The sequence below is a fragment of the Phyllobates terribilis genome, unplaced genomic scaffold (genome assembly GCF_046119375.1).
Source record: "Phyllobates terribilis strain yellow unplaced genomic scaffold, ASM4611937v1 Scaffold_5__5_contigs__length_657084704, whole genome shotgun sequence".
Lineage (NCBI taxonomy): Eukaryota > Metazoa > Chordata > Amphibia > Anura > Dendrobatidae > Phyllobates > Phyllobates terribilis.
In genome coordinates, this window is record NW_027362765.1 from 138,342,493 (window position 1) to 138,365,153 (window position 22,661).

A 22,661-nucleotide genomic window follows, 5' to 3' on the forward strand; every position below is an offset into this window, starting at 1 on the left:
CACATCCGCTGCCCTGAGGCCATACCTCTCCCGTTGGGGGTTATATCAACATTGCTGCACACCTATACCACCGGCCTCAGCGGTCTGCCCTGCAGCGGCGGTTTCATAACCACATTCAACGGGTGGCGTAGTCGGACACTAATACCATCATACCAATAACTGCCACTTAGTTTGACCACCCTGGGCGCGGACCGGGTCACCGCCACACGAAGACTACTACCCCCATCGGATCCGGCTCCGGGTATCCCCTGCGCGCACGCGCGCCGCACTACAGCACTGGCCCAGGGGGCGAGTCAACTTTGGCGTAGTCGGCAGGATTACGTGCCCGCAACCACCGGGTACTGCGTGCCTGAAAAAAGAGACTTTTATACTTACCTGTGGTGAAGTTTCCCGCCGTCCGGAGTCGTTTCCCGCCATCTGGAGCCGATTCCCGTCATCCGACGCCATCTTCTGCCTTCTTCCCGCCATCCGTGGAGTTTTCCCGCCATTGGACGCCATCCTGAGGGCGCCGCGCGGGAAGAAGAGGGGCGTGGACTCCGAAAGCGCGCGAGAACTGAAGCCCCGCCTCACGTCCGGACGTTGCGTAAGGTCCTGGAAGGAGCCCAGCAGACGCCGACGTCACAGGAGCGCGACGGAAGGTCCTCAACCCTGACGATCCACTGCGGAGCCGCGGCCTACGGAAGAGGACCATCGCAAGGTAGGCCACGGTCCACTAGGGGGGAGGAGGATGTCGGATACGGAGGAGAGCTTCACCGCCACAGCCGCCGCCAGCGCCACCGCTGCTGCGGTCATGCCTTTCACCATGCCCTATATCCCGGGGGCAGCCTGGCTACCCCAGTACTCAGGGGAGTCACATACCCTAAATGACTTCAGAGAAAGGCTGGATAGCCTCTTCCAGGTGTATCCCCTCACGGAGGCGCAAAAAGTGAGCATCCTGGTGGCCCAATTAATCGAGGCAGCCCAAAGGGAGGTAAAGTCCTGGCCACCTGGGAGGAAGAGGACTGTCAGAGACATACTAACCTGGCTGAAAGACACATTTGACACCCGCACCTCAGCCGAAATAAAACTAAGATTTTATGGGTGCAAACAACGGGCACATGAGAGTATAAGAGACTATGCTCTAAACCTACAAGAGGCCCTGAGAGTCATTAAGCAGGCAGACCCTGACAGCGTGGGAAATGAAGATAAGCTGTTGACTGAACAATTCATTGAGGGTCTACTGTGCAATGCCCACCGAACCCAGTTGCGGGCAATGGCCTTACAGGACCCTGACCTGGACTTTGCACAGTTCAAGGACAGAGCCATCCGGGTACTCCGAGAACCGGCACCAGGTGGCGCTGTGACCCACAGGCGCCCTGCTATCACTTATCACCAGGAGACGGCGCCCTTGTCTGCAGGGCCTGTGGGAGCTGATGCGCAGGCTTTAAACAGTGACCCGGCTACAGACCTGCACCATCAGGTCCAAGAGCTAACTAAAAGCGTAGCCGCGCTAACCCGAACTGTGCAGTCTTTACAGGTTTCTACTGCAGGGAAGATCGAGCTGGCATCCGGACCGGAGGACATCCCGTGGCGCCGACCAAGGAGGACCCCACCGGCCAGAGGAAGACCCAGCGATCGGTACAACGAGGACGGACGACCTATTTGCCGCCGCTGCAATCAACCCGGACATGTGGCAAGGTACTGTCATTTAAACGGGCACAACCTGGGGTAGAGGGCCAACCCCCAGGCATAAGACCATCAGGCCCATCAAACTGGCGTGATAAATACGTAGGGGGACGTCCAATCTTGCCTGTGGTACTGGATGGCATTCCTATGAGTGCCCTACTAGACACTGGGTCACAGGTCACCACCATCCCGTACGTGCTCTTCAAGCAGTACTGGAATGATTCGGACATAACCCGCTACCCAGACGACGACCTGAGTATCATCGCCAGCAATGGTCAGCCCGTGCCGCAGGTGGGATTCAAGGAGGTGACCATTAAAATCGGTAAAGTCGAACTGGCGGCACAAGGACTGATTATAGTGGACATAGACCGTCATGAGAGTCACCCTAGAATCACCCTGGGAACCAATGTAATTGAAAATTGTCTTGCAGAGGTGATTCTCATTTTACAGCAGGTTGCCAAGAACGCCAGTTCCGGCCAGCAGCGTGTGCTCCAAAAAGAGATCCGGGCACTGATGAAGCGGCAACAGGTGGAACTATCTGGTGGTGAGATAGGTAGCGTGAGAATGTGTGACCCGTTCCCTATTGCCATGCCCCCAAAAAGTGAGATGATGATTTGGTGCCGGGCAGCTATTGGTCTGAGAGGTAGAGACTACCAAGCAATGGTAGAACCCGTCTACTCAGACAGTAGGCCCACCATTTTGACAGCACGGGGGGTGGTCGATGTACGCCATGGGAGGGTGCCCGTTCGCATCATAAATATCGGTGAGAGAGAAGTACACCTGCCCCGGTATGCCACGCTAGCTAAATTGTTCACCATAAACCAGAATTCTGTACAGGCCGTGGAACCCTTGCCTCCATCTCAACCAGAGGAAGGTAACGGCTCTAAGAAACCAGTGGAAGACTGGTGTCAGCAACTACATCTGGGTACTGACTCCACTCCCTCACACCAGAAACAAGGAGTCTATCGGGTGGTTCAAGAGTACGAGAGAGTGTTTAGTAAACACCCGTTAGACTTCGGGCGAGTAAAGGGGGTAGAACACCACATCCCCACGGGAGACCATCCTCCCATAAAGGAGAGATACCGACCCGTACCCCCTGCACACTACCAACATGCCAAGGGGATGCTTAGAGACATGAAGGAGGATGGGGTAATCAGGGACAGCTGTAGCCCCTGGGCAGCTCCACTAGTCTTAGTGAAAAAGAAGGACAACACTATGAGAATGTGTGTAGACTACAGGAAGGTCAACTGTATCACACACAAAGATGCGTACCCGTTACCAAGGATAGAAGAGTCCTTAGCTGCATTAAAATCTGCTAACTTCTTCTCTACTTTGGATCTCACTAGCGGGTACTGGCAGGTTCCTGTAGCAGAGGCAGACCGAGAGAAGACCGCATTCACCACCCCGATGGGTCTCAGCGAATTTAACTGTATGCCGTTCGGGCTCTGCAACGCACCAGGAACCTTCCAATGGTTGATGGAATGCTGTCTGGGACACCGGAACTTCGAGACGGTCCTGTTATACCTGGACGATGTCATCGTCTATTCCAAGACCTACGAGGACCACCTGAAACACCTGGCAGAAGTGTTCGAAGCTCTGGCAAACTACGGCCTAAAGGTGAAACCCTCCAAGTGTCACCTCCTGAAACCAAAGGTGCAATACCTGGGACACGTGGTGAGTGCTGACGGAGTGGCTCCTGACCCTGATAAGATCACCGTGATTAAGGACTGGCCAAGACCCTCCAGCATAAAGGAAGTGCGGCAGTTCCTCGGGTTGGTAGGCTACTACCGAAGATTCATTCCCGGTTTCACCAAAATGGCAGCCCCTATGCAGGACCTCCTGATAGGTCAATCTCGAAAAGCCAAAAACCAGAAGCCGCCCCTCAGGTGGGAAAAGCTGGAAGAGGAGTCCTTTTGCCAGCTGAAGTTGGCCCTCACGGGGGATGAAATCCTGGCATATCCAGACTACAGCCAGCCCTTTATCCTCCACACGGACGCAAGTAACATCGGGCTAGGAGCCGTGCTGTCCCAGATCCAGCAAGGAAAAGAACGAGTAATCGCTTACGCTAGCCGAAAGCTACGACCCACCGAGAGGAACCCTGAGAATTATAGCTCATTCAAGCTGGAGTTCCTGGCAGTAGTGTGGGCAGTGACCGAACGTTTCAAGCATTACCTTGCCTCCTCCAAATTCATCGTGTACACGGATAACAACCCGTTGACACACCTGGACACTGCAAGGCTCGGTGCTCTGGAACAGAGATGGATGGCTCGCCTGTCCAACTTTGAATTCACCATCAAATACCGGGCAGGACGCTCAAATGCCAACGCGGATGCCCTGTCTAGAATGCCGAACTTACCGGACGTAGGGGAAGATCCAGAAGATCTGGAAGAAGTTGAGCTCCCTGCGTTCCACCGTCATGGGATTACCCTGTATTCCCACTGTGTGAAGGACAGACGCTCCGCGACGTTCAATCCCTTGCCCCACTACAACTGGGCGGAGACGCAAGATAGTGATCCTGCAGTCCGTCTGGTGAAGGAAATGCTGACCCAAGCCGATGCCAGTCTGGACCCAGACGCCCCAGAGGAGACTAAGCAACTGTGGAAGGAGAAAAGTAGGCTGTTCCTCTACAGGGAGAAGTTGTGCCGGAGAATGGTTAACTCTCGAACACATGAGTTGACCTGGCAGGTAGTGGTCCCCAGGCGAGACGCGGCTATGATTCTGGAGGCGTACCACAACGGAGCAGGACATTTCGGGTGGAAGAAGCTGGAGTTCTTATTGCGTGAACGGTTCTACTGGGTAGGCATGAGAGGAGCCATCGAGAGGTGGTGCAGAGACTGTGGACCGTGCCACCTAAGAAGGAAGGACCGTGCCAGCCAGAAGACTCCCTTGCAGCCCATCATCACCCGACAGCCACTGGAACTGGTAGCCCTGGACCATGTGAAACTGGCTCCAAGCAGATCTGGGTATGTCTATGCCCTCACAATCGTAGATCATTACTCCCGGTTCCTGGTGGTGGTCCCGGTCAAGGACTTAACGGCTCAAACAGCAGCTAGAGCCTTCCAGCAGCACTTCTGCCGTCCACACGGGTACCCGGACCAAGTGCTGACAGACCAAGGGCCAGCCTTCGAAGCGGAAGTCTTCCAGGAGTTCTGCAACCTGTATGGCTGCACGAAGATAAGAACAACGCCCTATCACCCACAAACTAATGGACTCTGCGAGAAGATGAACCAGGTGGTGATAGACCTCCTGAAAACATTGCCCCTGGAAGAACGCAGTCTGTGGCCTGAGAAGCTGCCTGATCTGGTGGACCTATACAACCACATCCCTGTAGGTTCTACCAACTGTACCCCGGCTTACCTAATGAGAGCGAGGCCTGGTAAGCTGCCTATCGACCTGGATATGGGAGTCCTGACGCCCGAGGACACCTCGCCAGAGGCAGACTGGGATACAGAACGGCAGCAGCAGTATCGGAAGGTACAGGAAAGCGTCGAGCGAAGTCTGTCTCAAGCTAGAGAAAGGCAAGAGAAGGCTTATAACCAGTATGCTCCCGCTGTTCCCCTGGTACCTGGAGAGCAGGTCTTGAAGAGGAAAAGACGGCTCCACAAGTTGGACGACCAGTGGGAGAAGGACCCGTACACCGTACTGCCATCAAGCCATGAGAACCCAAAGATTTGCGTGATCAGTAAGGATGGAGGAGAAACCACAGCCGTTGTCTCCAGAGACCACCTGAAGAAGTGTCCCGAGCAGCTGCAAAACCCTGAAGAGGAAGATCAAGAAAACCCTCGACCCGCAGAGGAAAGGGAAGAAATGATCAGGACTGTACTCGGAGACTTCCCCCGGTCTTGGACACAAGTAAACGGTGCTGTCGTGGTACCCGTCCTCACCTTTCTCCAGCCGGTCCCGCAAGTGCCTACAGAGGAACCAGTAGAGCTGGAAGAGCAGCCGGCCCAAGAGGCAGAAGAGTCCACGCCAGCAGTACAGGAGGATCAACCCTCTGCTAGTAGTGAGCCTGCCGTGCCCCTAGTGAGCCAAAGAGTGCGCAGAAAGCTGCCCAGCCTGCCCATAACACCTCCTACACCCTGTAGTGCAGGACCAGTTAGTGAGCTCCGTAGGTCCACTAGGGTTACCAGAGGCCAGATGCCCGTACGTTGGAGAATCTAAGTTGGCTAGTTGCTTTAACTATTTTATGTTTACCTGTTTTGTTGTAGCCGTTGCTAATTATGTTTTTCAGTTACAGATTTCTTTATATGGACTGACAGGTTATGGACAGTGAGTAACCGGAACTCTGTTGTAAATATGTTTGGAGCGTAACCCAGGAATGGACTAAAGACTGTTAAAGACTCGGGGCAGGACAGACCCCTACCTGGTTACGGCTCCCTGTTCTTTGGTGAAATGGACACCCTTATTGCTTCCCGGTTATGGACACGCCGTGACCATCTCATGTATTTAATTGTTATTGTTTATACCCTGTTATGTTTATGTTTAGTCCGGGAGTACTAAATTTCACTAGGGGGGAATGTGGCACCCCAGGGGTCTGGTTTCCACAGTAATAGCAGTATTACGTCTGTGAGCAGGTGGGAGGTCTCCTGGGCAGGAATCCTAAGCATGCCACACCTCCTGCCCAGTCCTGGGAGGGGAAGAACTTCCCCTACATAAACTGGGGCTGAGGCAGGGTTAGAGAGAGGAGTTCCAGACAGAGACGGAGTCTGGTCTGGACACGCAGAAACAGGGACAGAGAGACATCAGGAGCTCTGTAGGAGCCAAGGAGAAGCGCCAGGGGCTGGAGCTGTGTAGAGCTCGCCCTGGGAGAAGGTACTAAAACCGGACACAGGAGTCCGAGGCTGTGGGGACTAAGATATAACCAGCAGCAGAATCCATCCGGCAGGGGATTCCAGGTCCTCTGGCCATAAAAGCCCGGAGGCTCAGTCACAACGAAGGGACCAGCACCGCCATCCCGGAGCGGAGGCTAACAGGAGGCCCCAGGTCACCAGCCATACGGGTGAGCACCACACGGTATACCCAGGGACGTGGGCTACTTGTAACCGCCGAAAGCAGGGTAGCCAGGAAGGGTACAGACTAACGGGAAGGCCTACAACTCCACCTGGCCAGGGGAACTCCGGCTTACTCGCAGACTAACCAGGCCCCAACTACTAGCCAGTACTCCCGGGCGAATTTGCCTTGTACCATCAGTAAAGGCCCTGAACTGTACCCTCGCGTCTCCGTGCTTCCTTGTCGCACCGTTAGTGCTGGGACATCCACACCATCACACCCAACATCACCCACATCCGCTGCCCTGAGGCCATACCTCTCCCGTTGGGGGTTATATCAACATTGCTGCACACCTATACCACCGGCCTCAGCGGTCTGCCCTGCAGCGGCGGTTTCATAACCGCATTCAACGGGTGGCGTAGTCGGACACTAATACCATCATACCAATAACTGCCACTTAGTTTGACCACCCTGGGCGCGGACCGGGTCACCGCCACACGAAGACTACTACCCCCATCGGATCCGGCTCCGGGTATCCCCCGCGCGCACGCACGCCGCACTACAGCACTGGCCCAGGGGGCGAGTCAGGGGCCTGCCTCTTTAAGGTACCGGGATATACCACAGTTCAATGAGGACACCTCGGATATTGATGAACATTTCTGGTTGTTTGAGAACCTCTGCCTGCTACATGAGGTGTCAGTCAGTGACTGGCCCAGATTTTTGAGTGTTGGCCTGACCGGAAAGCTAGAGAAGCTTTTAATAACTTGTCTTCTGTGGATCAGAGATGTTATTCTACCATTCGCAGCGCATTACTTGAGAGGTATGCCGTCACTCCTGAAACCTACCGGAGGAAGTTTCGGGAGACTGACAAGCCTGTTGCACACACACATCGGGAGTTTGCCAACACACTACGTACAGCATGAACTCGGTGGATAGAAGGACTGAGGGCTCGGGAAGCAAAACATGTCGTGGAAATTTTCATGCTGGAACAATTTATGTCCAAACTCCCAGGTGATTTAAAAGAATGGGTGGCGGATAGAAAACCACTCAGCCTAGATGAGGCTGCAAGATTGGCTGATGACTGGTCTGCTAATCGACAAGGGCTACGTGGAAGTACAGCCCCAGCGAGTCGGGAACAGGAGCTTACAGGGAGGCCAGCAAGATCCATGGACCGGCCAGATGAGGAACTGCAGGGATTTCGGACTTCACAAAGCAGTGGAGGTTTCCCAAGCCCCCAAGTACAGCCCGTGTTGGGGTGAGGAGGGCTAAACTGTCATAACTGTGGACGCATCGGACATTTTGCCAGGGAATGCTGGGAACATTCTAGCCCACATCACAACCTAGGAGGAGGATTGGTGTGCCACTGGGCCATTGTTGTAACCGGAAGCCAAGGACCAGTTCTCACTGCTTCAGCCGAGAGGGAGCGGCACTATCTGCAGACTAACCCCCCACCTGTGGTGAGTAATACACAAAATACAATAACTGCTACCATGAAAGAATGTAATCTGGGGGAGCTGTGGCTACAGACTATACTGGCTGGAGATACGAAATCTGTGGGCCAACCAAAAGTTGGGAGACAGTGAATATGACCTTATACAAAGCCAGTGGAACTACTGAACCCAGATTGGGAACTTGAGGACTGAGAGAACTGTATTTTAGCCATTTACCTGGAATTGCTTTATTACCATGGCTGTGATCAATAAAATATTGTTGCTTCGTTAACCTGCCTAGGTGATTACTTACAACCTACAACCTCAGATCTTTACAGTCTGGTTTAGCCTTTCTCTTTTTAACTTTTGACCAATTTATTAGTGGTCGCTTCATTGTAGAGATTATGTGCAGAAACGGCCCAGTGTTCATTACACTGTGTTCCAAATTATTATGCAAATAATATTTTCTCAGATTTTCCCAAATTACCTATATGAATTGCAGTCATTGTAATTTTCCAGTCAAATAACTATTAGAGTACAATTGAAAGTTTTTTTTACAAACTGCCTATGATAACAGTATATTTTTAAAAAAATAAAAAACTCAAACTGCACTCAAAATGCATGTTCCAAATTATTATGCACAGCAGAGTTTTCAACCTTTTCATTTTAATAAAGAACAAAACAAATTGTAATTTTTGAAATTATAAGCATTAGCAGGTTATTACAAACTGAAATCAAACAGTTTTCAACTCAAAACTTTATTCTAGGTGATGTTACATTTGCACATAGGACCCCTTGTTCGAAAGGAGCTTCTGAACTCTCTCGTCCATTGAATTTGTCAGGTTTTGGATGGTTTCTGCTTTAATTGTTTTGCATGAAGACAGAATACCCTCCCAGAGCAGTTGCTTAGATGTGAACTGCCTCCCGCCATCATAGACACTCCTTTTGATGATGCTCCAGAGGTTCTCAATGGGGTTGAGGTCAGGGTAGCATGGGTGCCACACCATAAGTTTGTCCCCTTTTATGCCCATAGCAGCCAGAGATGGAGATGTGTTATGTGCAGCATGAGACGGGGCATTATCATGCATGAAATGATCTCGATGGTCCAGATGGATGGAGTGGAGGATGGCTGGTTGATGGACACCCCATGCAAACACGGCTACGGCGCTAACAAGGAGGAGGTGGAGTAATGTTTTGGGCTGTAATCATGGGGAGAGAGATTGTTGGCCCTTTTAGGATCCCTGAAGGGGTAAAGATGAACTCCATAATGTATGTTGAGTTTCTCAAACAGCACTTCCTTCCATGGTTCAAGAAGAAGAACCGTGCATTCCGCAGCAAGATCATTTTCATGCATGATAATGCCCCGTCTCATGCTGCACATAACACATCTGCATCTCTGGCTGCTATGGGCATAAAAGGGGACAAACTTATGGTGTGGCATCCATTCTCCCCTGACCTCAACCCCATTGAGAACCTCTGGAGCATCATCAAAAGGAGTGTCTATGATGGCGGGAGGCAGTTCACATCTAAGCAACAGCTCTGGGAGGGTATTCTGTCCTCATGCAAAACAATTGAAGCAGAAACCATCCAAAACCTGACAAATTCAATGGACGAGAGAGTTCAGAAGCTCCTTTCGAACAAGCAGTCCTATGTGCAAATGTAACATCACCTAGAATAAAGTTTTGAGTTGAAAACTGTTTGATTTCAGTTTGTAATAACCTGCTAATGCTTATAATTTCAAAAATGACCATTTTTTTGTTCTTTATTAAAATGAAAAGGTTGAAAACTCTGCTGTGCATAATAATTTGGAACATGCATTTTGAGTGCAGTTTGAGTGTTTTATTTTTTTTTAAAATATACTGTTATCATAGGCAGTTTGTACAAAAAACTTTCAATTGTACTCTAATAGTTATTTGACTGGAAAATTACAATGACTGCAATTCATATAGGTAATTTGGGAAAATTTGAGAAAATATTATTTGCATAATAATTTGGAACACAGTGTATAATGACAGGGACACTGTCACACTGGACTCAGTTCCATACACATATCATGGGTACCCCTATTCGGTGCCATTTATCATTTGTCTATGACATATTCCCTTTATATCCCCCTTTTTTCTTCTTTTTCTTCTTCTTTATTAATTTTGTTTTATGGTCATGGATGACTAAAATCTTGAGAAGCCCTGTAACCTACTCTCTTATTAATATGAAGAATTACTGTGGCCACAGTACTCCTGATGCAACTTTAGTACCCATGGCAATGGTTTTATATTTTCCCGTGGGCATACACTCTATGGAGAATTGTACCTGTCCAGTATTGCTGCGGTAACCATAATATAACCACAATAAGACGTCAATTCCAGGAAAGGCACTTCTGATTTAGCGCCATCATTATCTGCACATAGTGTCAGTGTGCGTTCCACTGTGGAACGCACACGTCACTTCTGGGTGTATAGCCAACCAGTGAAAGGCACATCCGGTTTAGTGTCATCATGACCTGTGCTTAGCGCTGGTGTGCGTTCCACTGTGGAACACACACGTCATTTCCTGGTACATATCCAACCAGACGCACGCTTCATCATAGATGGGAGAAATACTTCCGGACCCGGCGGTGACGTCACTGCATTTGCGCATGGGCACTAGACTATAGACCTCTAGGGTCTAAATGTCAGACATGCGCAATCGTGAGAGTAGGACAGGGAATCATAATGCGCTATATAGGACCATATATCAGAGGGGAGTGGGGTATGCATTAACATATCAATTAAGGGGGATATTTAAACCTGGCTCTGGACATTGTTCCATAGCCAGCTATCCTACTGCAACCCTACCTATCCTGCAGCAACCTACAATATGCAGCTTTATCCATTCAGGGCATAAAATTCAGCCATCTGAACCATAATGATTGGAGAAACGCGTTGAGGCAAAGTCTAAATATAAGATAAGTTCATTTATCTATTTCCTATATCTCTACTCTGGATTATTTTTATGCTAGGAATACCTCTGTACTAGAATAGGCAGTCACCTTATCCTTTTGTGCTTAGTTCACTTGCTAGGGCACAATAGAGATAGGAAGGGACAGCCGCCGCTGAGCGGGGGCGCCAAATACGCTATTAGGGTGCCAACCTCCGCGTCAGGCAGGTTCAGAATAGAGCTGTATCACGGCAATATAAGTCCTTATTATTTATCCTCCTTAGGGAGTAATGTCATTATTGAATATTGATAGTTGCCACATTGGTTTTTAATACACGGGCAATGGTGTGTTTTAATGAAACAAAATAAAGATATACATTTTATGTTCTCGCGGCATCTCCTGCTAGGTAGGACATCCCATCTTAACCTGATCAGAAGAAAATTGATTTCCTCAATATTCATAGTGCTGCATGCATGGCTCTAGGAAGCCATGGCACTGCTTCGGATCCCCATCTTACCATGATGGATCAGACATGATAGGTTCCACTTCCGGAGAGTAAATTGTAGGCTGAATAGACATGGCCATAGGTACTGTGACTTGGGCAGGCACAGCTGATGTCAGGGCTTCCAATTGGGCATTTAGTGTCTGCAGATGAAACCATTTTTTTTCCTGACTCTCTTGCTGGTAGTTCAACTGCCGATACAGGTGTAAGGGTGTGACCGAATGGTCATGTTCATCTCCTCTTCTGTCTACACAATATAAAATGCTCTGTTGAATATACAGTACAGACCAAAAGTTTGGACACACCTTCTCATTTAACGATTTTTCTGTATTTTCATGACTATGAAAATTGTACATTCACACTGAAGGCATCAAAACTATGAATTAACACATGTGGAATTATATACTTAACAAAAAAGTGTGAAACAACTGAAAATATGTCTTATATTCTAGGTTCTTCAAAGTAGCCACCTTTTGCTTTGATGACTGCTTTGCACACTCTTGGCATTCTCTTGATGAGCTTCAAGAGGTAGTCACCGGAAATGGTCTTCCAACAATCTTGAAGGAGTTCCCAGAGATGCTTAGCACTTGTTGGCCCTTTTGCCTTCACTCTGCAGTCCAGCAGAAACCATCTTGATTAGGTTCAGGTCTGGTGACTGTGGAGGCCAGGTCATCTGGCGTAGCACCCCATCACTCTCCTTCTTCGTAAAATAGCCCTTACACAGCCTGGAGGTGTGTTTGAGGTCATTGTCCTGTTGAAAAATAAATGATGGTCCAACTAAACGCAAACCGGATGGAATAGCATGCCGCTGCAAGATACTGTGGTAGCCATGCTGGTTCAGTATGCCTTCAATTTTGAATAAATGCCCAACAGTGTCACCAGCAAAGCACCCCCACGCCATCACACCTCCTCCTCCATGCTTCATGGTGGGAATCAGGTATGTAGAGTCCATCCGTTCACCTTTTCTGCGTTGCACAAAGACACGGTGGTTGGAACCAAAGATCTCAAATTTGGACTCATCAGACAAAAGCACAGATTTACACTGGTCTAATGTCCATTCCTTGTGTTCTTTAGCCCAAACAAGTCTCTTCTGCTTGTTGCCTGTCCTTAGCAGTGGTTTCCTAGCAGCTATTTTTACCATGAAGGCCTGCTGCACAAAGTCTCCTCTTAACAGTTGTTGTAGAGATGTGTCTGCTGCTAGAACTGTGTGTGGCATTGACCTGGTCTCTAATCTGAGCTGCTGTTAACCTGCGATTTCTGAGGCTGGTGACTCGGATAAACTTATCCTCAGAAACAGAGGTAACTCTTGGTCTTCCTTTCCTGGGGCGGTCCTCATGGGAGCCAGTTTCTTTGTAGCGCTTGATGGTTTTTGCAACTGCACTTGGGGACACTTTCAAAGTTTTCCCAATTTTTCGCACTGACTGACCTTCATTTCTTAAAGTAATGATGGCCACTCGTTTTTCTTTACTTAGCTGCTTTTTTCTTGCCATAATACAAATTCTAACAGTCTATTCAGTAGGACTATCAGCTGTGTATCCACCAGACTTCTGCACAACACAACTGATGGTCCCAACCCCATTTATAAGGCAAGAAATCCCACTTATTAAAACTGACAGGGCACACCTGTGAAGTGAAAACCATTTCCGGTGACTACCTCTTGAAGCTCATCAACAGAATGCCAAGAGTGTGCAAAGGAGTCTTCAAAGCAAAAAGTGGCTACTTTGAAGAACCTAGAATATAAGACATATTTTCAGTTGTTTCACACTTTTTTGTTAAGTATATAATTCCACATGTGTTAATTCATAGTTTTGATGCCTTCAGTGTGAATGTACAATTTTCATAGTCATGAAAATACAGAAAAATCGTTAAGTGAGAAGGTGTGTCCAAACTTTTGGTCTGTACTGTATATATTGATGAACATGCATGTGACAATTGACGGACATGTTAGTTATAGGGATAGTACATGATAGGTATAAGTACTGTAGTATAGAGGTTGGCACTTTAACATATAGGTATATAGTTTACCCAGGAAATAGTTAAAGCTTTAGGAGCTGCTCCAGTGTGGGAGGAGCAGGACAGTGGGCACTCAAGGAAGTGACTGTGTGAGGGCAGTGGTTGCAGAACTAGGGAAGAGAGCAGCAGCACGCTCGGTCCAGCAGCTGAGTACTATCGGCCTGTAAATCGGACCAAGACTTTCCCATCAAGTTCGGGATCTACGGTCTAGAAGAGGTAGCTGTGTGGCTTCCTTCAAGTCCTCCAAGAAGCGGAGGACTATACGGACGGGGATTAGTCCCGAGAAGGCTTGTGCGATACTCACAAGGCTGCAGTGCCTCAGCTATCAAAGCGGCCAGCTAAGCAAAGGGATAGCTGACATGGATACGGACTCGGGCTCCTTTCAGACTATTAGGTTCTGGATCCTCTAGCAAAATGGACACAGACTACAGGTTCAGGACTGACCACACAAAGACCAGGGACTACGAGTTCAGGACTGGCCACAAAAAGACCAGGGACTACGGGTTCAGGACTGGCCACACAAGGACCAGAGACTACGGACTCAGGGCTGGCCACACAAGGACCAGGGATGTCAGGTTCTGGACACTGGCCACGCAAGGACCAGGGGACATTACAACTCACTAGTTCCACTACACACTAATGATATAACGTTGCTTTGGCACCTCCCTATTGGGCAGGGTGCTTATTATACAAGATGCCTCCCAGCTATTGGCTGAGGGCATCTTAGCAGGTGCGCGCTGGCCCTTTAAGTAAACTAGGTGCGTCATTGGGAACTCAGAGAACCAGGAAGCAGGGAGCACACCAAGGGACACGCCATGTGGCCAGGGCAGTAAGTATGTCACATCCCTACATGGAGGGGGAAGGGGAACCATGCAGGGGCGCTGGCATTAATATTACAAACCAGCTGATATTATTTTTCACTAAGTGGCAGGATTGCTTTCTAACTACTGATAGATTTCAGCTGGTGTCATGACTTTTCATGGCTTTTTGCACCTTTCTTTCTTCATGTGTACAATAATTTTTCCTTGTGTCATTTCTCATTCATACACATAACTTAATTTTTGGACATCTATGGTGATTTCTTTGCCTGTGTGGACTGGATGGGTTGTTACCGACATCTGGTGAGAATTTCATCTATCTATCTATCCCATATATCTATCTATCTATCTATCTATCTATCTATCTATCTATCTATCTATCTATCTATCTATCTATCTATCTATCTATCTATCCCATATATCTATCTATCTATCTATCTATCTATCTATCTATCTCATATATCTATCTATCTATCTAATCTATCTCATATCTATCAATTAATCTATATTTCCATCTATCATAATTATTTTGTGACTACATTTTGGGAATTTAGTAATTACATTTAAAGAAGGTAAAGCCAATTAACAAATAACATATTAGTAATTTTGTTATTTTGTTTGATTACCTTTAAGGACACACACACACAACCGACAAAACCTGGACAGAACCCAATGGTTCTCTTTCTAATATTTATTTATTTAGTATTATTTTTTATTTTGCTTTGCTTATATAGCGCCATCATATTCCACAGCGCTTTACAGACATCATCATCTCTGTCCCCATTGGGGCTCATGTTCTAAATTCCCTATCAGTATGTATTTGGAGTTGATCTATATATCCTTCTATCTATCCATCTGTCTGTCTGTCTGTCTATCTATCGATCATTCTATCTGTCTAAATATCTATCTGTCTATCCATCCATCTCTTTTTAAAACTATGTTTGTATTATTTATTGAATTGTAAAGTGCTGTAGAATATGATGGAGTTATATAAACAAAAAACATATGTATTATTATTATTATCATCATTATTATTTATGCTTTGCCATTTAATTGTATATGGATCTTTATGTGCTCTTCTGTTTTTTGCCACATTATACATAGACGCATCATCTTACATGATATGTAATATTTGTATTTTTTGCATAATGTGAGTCACTTTTGCATTATACACAGTCTCAATGTAACACTGTATTTTTACTTAAAAAAAATACAATAAATAAAACATACTACGTCTTTAAAAAAAGAAAAAAAAACAAGTAAAAGGGAGTGAATATATACCGTAAGTCCATGAGGTTATTTTTTTATTAAGACATGTAACACTCAAAATTGCAGCCATACAATACTATATTTCACAAGATTCATATACAGAAGAAATGGTATATACAAAACAAACTGTAAACTGTACATCGGCTAAGGATGGCATTTGTGCTTTATTGTCAGGCACGGATCTTCTTGGATGTTGGCACATTTCTTAAAAATCATAAAGATTAGAACAACATTGCAGTGACCTGAATTTTCCCTTCTTGGTTGCATGAGACAAGGAGAACATGACTAGTTTCTTCTAGAAACAGTGCCACTTTAGTGCAGTGGTTATGTCTGGTATAGCAGTTTGGTTTTATTACAGTGAATGGGACTTAGCTGCAATATGAGACAAAACCACTTCACAAGAGTGGTACTGTTATCAAAAGAATGCATCCATGTTCTTCTAAGCTCATGAAACCCCTTTAAATTTCCAAGTATTCTGGAAATACGTATCTCATACTTGACTTACATCAGCAATTTTTAATGCATTTAAATATTAAAAAAGGAACAACTTTTGAAAAAATGTTCCTTTTTAAATCTCCAATAGTGAGGGTCTACAGCTATTATACTGATCTATGTGTCTCCATAGATACAGACTACAAACAAACCCTATGTAGTCTGATTCTGCAGTTACACTCCCTTTCATATACATCCCTTGCAAAAAATAGACTATTTGCAACCTTTCTATATATTTTTTTTATTAGGAATCTACCATTTTAGCAGCTAGGCAGACCTTTATATCTTCTTGGTTATGGATTAGAAACTACTGTGTGAAGTTTGATCCTGCAGCCATGTGTTAGGTACTCCCTTCCTCTGCCACTTATTTCCACTAATATTCTGCTAATAAAGAATATGGTTGCAAAACTATACTTATCTATATACATAGAGGTGGGGTTACACTTTAATTTTCCAGTTTCAGCTATATTCATACAGTTTGTAGGCTATATAAACACTCAATAAATCCAGACATTATCTACAACAGCGATGGTTCTGGAATGGGGACCCCCCTTAGCAAAGTGCTTTATTTACATATCACCTACTATTTGATCATTGTTTAATAGTTGTCATTGAAATACAAGTCATTACACATAAAAAAAGCAACAATACATCTAAAATAGTGTAAATGATCAATATAATAAATGGGTCTGCACGATATCAGAAAGGAAGTTACGTCTCAGTAATTACAACTAATAGCATATCACTGCAGCTAGGCTGAACTCTGGTATACTGCTTGGGAATAGGGTAGCTGACATATAAGTTAAACATATAAGTGCTTTAATATCATATGTGAATAATAGTAAAAAAAAAATCAGAAATTCACAGCTTTACGAATGGTAAGTCAATGCCAAAAATGGTCAGATGTGGACACACTTCAGAACGTTAAACTTGGGCTGAACCAAAAAGCAGCCAATCAGTTTACACGGAAGCAGTGACATCACTACAACTAGTCTATTTCCATAGAAAAAGTTTAATCATGCAGATGTATAACCTTTTGGGCCCTGGTAGAAAATCTGTAAAAGGACCATTTTTAATACTGGTGATTACTTTAGCAGCTCTCATATTCCAGATCTTAGGGACAACTGCTACCTTCAAGGTGTTGTTCAGGACTTTAACATTGATGGCCTATTCTTAGGAAAGGCCATTAATGTCTGATTGGTCAGGGTGTGACTCCTGGCACCCGCGACGTCTTTTCCGGTATCTGCGCCAGCCGAAACTGCTCAGTTGCGGAGCTGCACAGCACTGTATAGTGGCCGCGGCTGGGTACTGCACATCCGTCACCTATTCAAATCAATAGGGGGTGGATGTGCAGCCACTATTCCATTGATGGAGCTGTGCAGCTCCGCAACTGAGCAGTTCTGGCCACCGACACCGGGAACAGCTGATCGGCTGGGGTGACAGGAGTCACACCAGCACAGATCAGACATTAATGACCTAGCCTAAGGAGAGGCCCTCAATGTTAAAGTCTAGGACAACCCCTTTAATACCCTCTATAGCTATGCCCCTGACGTCACTGATAATACAACCAATTGGTTTACATGGAATAAGGAACATGACTAACCCTACAACCACTCAATTTAACAGGCAGTGATCAAATGACCATACAACTAGTCAATGTACAAGGAAAAAGTGACATCACCAATGATACAATGAATAGAATTATTAAAAGCAGTGACATCACTGACCAGAATGCTAATCACTTGACAAGGCAGTGACCATACAAGCCGGTGACGAAACAACTAGTCGATGGATATGGAAGAGCTGACATCACTGATGATATAATCAATCAACTTATAAGGCCGTAACATCACTGACTATGCCATCAAAAGATCTATAAGAAAGTGACATCACTAGCAATACAACCTATTGATTTACAAGTCAGGGTGACATCACTGACTATAAAACAAATTTATAAAAAGACAGCAAAACCAATAATAATAATAATAATAATAATACAGCCAATCAATCTGCTCAGTACCAGTGACATCATGGATAACATAACCAACTCATTTATATTGGACCAAGGACATCACTAATGATTTGCAAAATTGTATAGCCTAGTGACATCATTGTTAATTAGTTTACATCAACGCTTTTGTCCAATCCATGATCCACCAAAGTTCAGATCCACCTAAACCGCACCCTACAAGTCGAAAGTCCAAACACAAACCCCACACTGAAAATCCATGACCTATGCTTTCAAAGGCAAATGCCACCTTAATTCATCCTTTTTGAAAACTTTTAAAACATAAAAATAGATGACAATTAGTGAATGTATTTAGGTAGAGCTCCCCATTAAGCACCATAGCCAAAAATGATGTTAATTAAAAAAACACCTGTAAACAATGGATTGGCTTAAATAAAGGATCTGTTTCGGATCAGAATAAGAAGTCTATCGTGTTCTACTAAAATAGCACCACTCTTGTGTTCTGTGCATGAAATTTGATGTTCTCCATGTGTTTGCATGGGTTCACTCCAGGTACTCTGCTTTCCCACGCCAAAAACATGCTGGCCTATTGGCTTTAATTAAAATGATTAATAATAGTAATACTTTTGGACTTCTCTGGACTGGAGAATATGTTGATGTTACATAAGTAACATATTGCATTGTTTGCAGTACCAGATATAGCCATAGGCAAAAGTGGTGCTGTTTCAGACAAAAACAATCATGTTACTAGGATCATGATCACTGATAAAATGACATGCAAGCACTTGTAAAAAACAAACAAAAAAGGGACAATTACCATGAAGTCCCTCTCTTTGGAAACTGCCTGATTAAAAAAGTTAATATTGTATTTAGACACAATGCTTTTCCGTATGGTAACTGTTCTATGCAGTTATATGGTTAATAATGACATCATAGTGTTGAAAGCAGCGATTTGGAAGCTTATCATTGAGTAATCATAATAATAAGGCCCTGTGCAAGGTCAAGACTTTAATATGTATGGACCTGGTGGCAAAAATCACCGGCAGAGCAGATGATGGGTATAACACGAACCCATCCCATTTTTTGACATAGCACAGCAAATTGCTATGCTTGTAGTAAAGACATGTCTGGCCGTCTGTAAGGCAACACCGAACAAATTCTCTTCCACTAATCAAATATTAAACATTCATTATTGAATAAAGGAACAGCTATGGACCTTCTTCCGGCATAAACCTAAAACCAGCTAAGCTTATTGGACTTAACACCAGAAAAGCACATATTGTTGCTGCACATGCCTCCATAGCTTGGGGGACAGGCCGAGCATGGTCTTCCCAATTTGTAAGGCGCTTCTCCTATCCAATTACCCCTAGAAAGAGAAAACACAGGTATTACTGGTAAAAATTCTGTGATATATTAAGAAGATTGTTTTTGTTAATAGATGACTTTTAAAAAAACTACTATAATGCTGTACATTATGCACAAGATTATAACCACTATAATACTGCCCTCTATGTAGAAGACTCAGCTACTACAATACTGCTCATTATGTACAAGAATATAACCACTGTAATACTGTACCCCATGTACAAGAATATAGCTACTATAATACTGCTCCTATGTACAAGAATATAACTACTATAATACTGCTCCTATGTACAAGAATATAACTACTACAATACTGCTCCCTATGTACAAGAATATAACTACTATAATACTGTACCCCATGTACAAGAATATAACTACTATAATACTGTCCCCTATGTACAAGAATATAACTACTATAATACTGCTCATATGCACTAGAATGTAACTACTGTAATACTGCTCTTATGTACAAGAATAAAACTATTATAATACTGCCCCCATGTGTAAGAATATATTACAGTAATACTGCCCCCCAAGTACAAGAATATACTATAATGCTGCCCTCTATGTAAGAGAATATAACCAGTATAATACTGCCCTCTATGTAGAAGACTCAGCTACTATAATACTGCCCCTATGTATAAGACTATAACAACTATAATACCTCCATCTCTGTGCAGCAATATAACTACTTTAATACTGTCCCCCATGAAGAAGAATATAACTATTATAATACTGCCTTTATGTGCAAAAATGTAACTACTATAATTCTGCCTTCTATGTACAATAACATTACTATAAAATTGTCCTTATGTGCAAGAATGCAACTTCTTCAACATTGTGCCTTATGGGCAATATTACACACGTGATCAAAATTGTTGGTACCCCTGGTTTAACCCCTTTACACCCCAGGGTGGTTTGCACGTTAATGACCAGGCCAATTTTTACAATTCTGACCACTGTCACTTTATGAGGTAATTACTCTGGAATGCTTCAACGGATCCCCCTGATTCTGAGATTGTTTTTTCGTGACATATTGTACTTCATGATAGTGGTAACATTTCTCCGATATCACTTGCGTTTATTTGTGAAAAAAATGGAAATTTGGCGAAAATTTAGAAAATTTCACAATTTTCAAACTTTGAATTTTCATACCTTTAAATCAGAGAGATATGTCACACAAAATAGTTAATAAATAACATTTCCCGCATGTCTACTTTACATCAGCACAATTTTGGAAACAAATTTTTTTTTTTGTTAGGGCACTATAAGGGTTAAAAGTTGACCAGCGATTTCTCATTTTTCCAACAAAATTTACAAAACCATTTTTTTAGGGACCACATCACATTTGAAGTCACTTTGAGGGGTCTTTATGACAGAAAATACCCAAAAGTGACACCATTCTAAAAACTGCACCCCTCAAGGTGCTCAAAACCACATTCAAGAACTTTATTAACCCTTCACGTGCTTCACAGCAATTAATTGAACGTGAAAGGAAAAAATGAACATTTAACTTTTTTTGCTAAAATTTTACTTTAGACCCCAAATTTTTTATTTTCATGAGGGTACCAGGAGAAATTGGACCCCAAAAGTTGTTGTGCAATTTTTTTTGAGTACACTGATACTCTATATGTTGGGGAAAGCCATTTTTTGGGAGCACGGCAGGGCTTGGAAGGGAAGGAGCGCCATTTGACGTTTTCAATGTAAAACTCGCTGGAGTTGACAGCGGACCCCATGTTGCGTTTGGAGAGCCCCTGATGTGCCTAAACAATGGAAACACCCCCCACAAGTGACCCCATTTTGGAAACTAGACCCCTTAAGGAACTTATTTAGATGTGTGGTGAGCACTTTGAACCCCCAAGTGTTTCGCAAAACTTTATGACGTAGAGTTGTGAAAAAAAAAATATTTTTTTTCCACAAAAACAATCTTTTAGCCGCAATTTTGTTAATTTCACGAGGGTACCAGGAGAAATTGAACCCCAAAGGTTGTTGTGCAATTTCTTCTGAGTACGCTGATACCCCATATGTGGGGGAAAGCCATTGTTTGGGCGCACGGCCGGGCTCGGAAGGGAAGGAGTGACGCTTTGGAATGCAGACTTTCATGGAATTGTCTGCGGGTGTCATGTCACGTTCTCAGAGCCCCTGATGTGTCTAAACAGTGGAAACCCCCCACAAGTGACCCCATTTTTGAAACTAGACCCCTCATTGAATTTATCTAGATGTGTGGTGAGCCCATTGAACCCCCAGGTACTTCACAGAAAATTATAACGTTGACTTATGAAAATAAAAAAAACAAACATTTTTTCCACAAAAATGTAAAAAAAAAAATATTTTCACAAGGGTAACAGGAGACAATGGACTTCAAAATCTGTTGTCCAATTCCTCCTGAGTACGCTGATACCCATGTGTTAGAGAAAACTACTGTTTGGGCGCATGTCAGGGCTCGGAAGGGACGGAGCGACGCTTTGGAATGCAGACTTTCATGGAATGGTCTACAGGCGTCATGTCACGTTCTCAGAGCCCCTGATGTGCCTAAACAGTGGAAATGCCCAATAGGTGCCCCATTTTTGGAACTGATACCCAATTTGTGAATTTTATAATGTAGTGTTATACGTCAGTTGTGTAGGACAACCTGACGAACACTACACAACTGACATATGACAACCTGACGAACACTACTTCAGTTGTGTAGTGTTCGTCAGGTTGTCATACGTCAGAAATTAATTTAGTAGTGCATAGAAGTATGGTACCTTTTGAAGCATTCTTTCATGCACAGGCCAGGTTTGTCGGGGCAGGTGTCACATTGATAAATGGTGTCCTTGCGTATTCCCCTTTTGGAACACACTCGGCACCTCTTTTGTGACTTACCTTTTTTTCCACTGTGAGGGACCTCTCCCGGGAAATGCTGGCCTGGTACAATTCGAGGTCCTTCAGTTCCAGAAGTACTGGGGCCCGCTCCGTCACCACTGCCAAATATCAGGGCCTTGATAACTATCTCCTGAAAGTGAAGGTACGAAGCAGAAGTCTGGCCTGCACATTGTGACAGAAGGAAAGCGTTGTGCATTGCCATCTGTACAAGGTGCACTGCCAACTTTTTACACCATACCTGTACGGCTGGAGGACTTGATCAGAGAGATCAACTCCCCCCATGTACTTGTTGTACGCCACTACACAGTCTGGTTTGGCAACCTGTGTAGTGGAACCTAGTACAGTGCTGAGGGTGCTGCCATCA

General features: G+C 44.9%; 1 protein-coding gene across 1 annotated transcript in view; it reads right to left on the reverse strand.

Moving 5' to 3' along the window:
- Positions 1-15,671: 15,671 nt before the first annotated feature.
- Positions 15,672-22,661, reverse strand: part of R3HDML (R3H domain containing like) — a 40,132-nt gene continuing 33,142 nt past the window's right edge. The window contains exon 6 of the mRNA XM_073683067.1: positions 15,672-19,430. Coding sequence (XP_073539168.1) covers positions 19,298-19,430 — 133 coding nt within the window. The 3' untranslated portion in view covers positions 15,672-19,297. The remainder of the gene's footprint in view (positions 19,431-22,661) is intronic.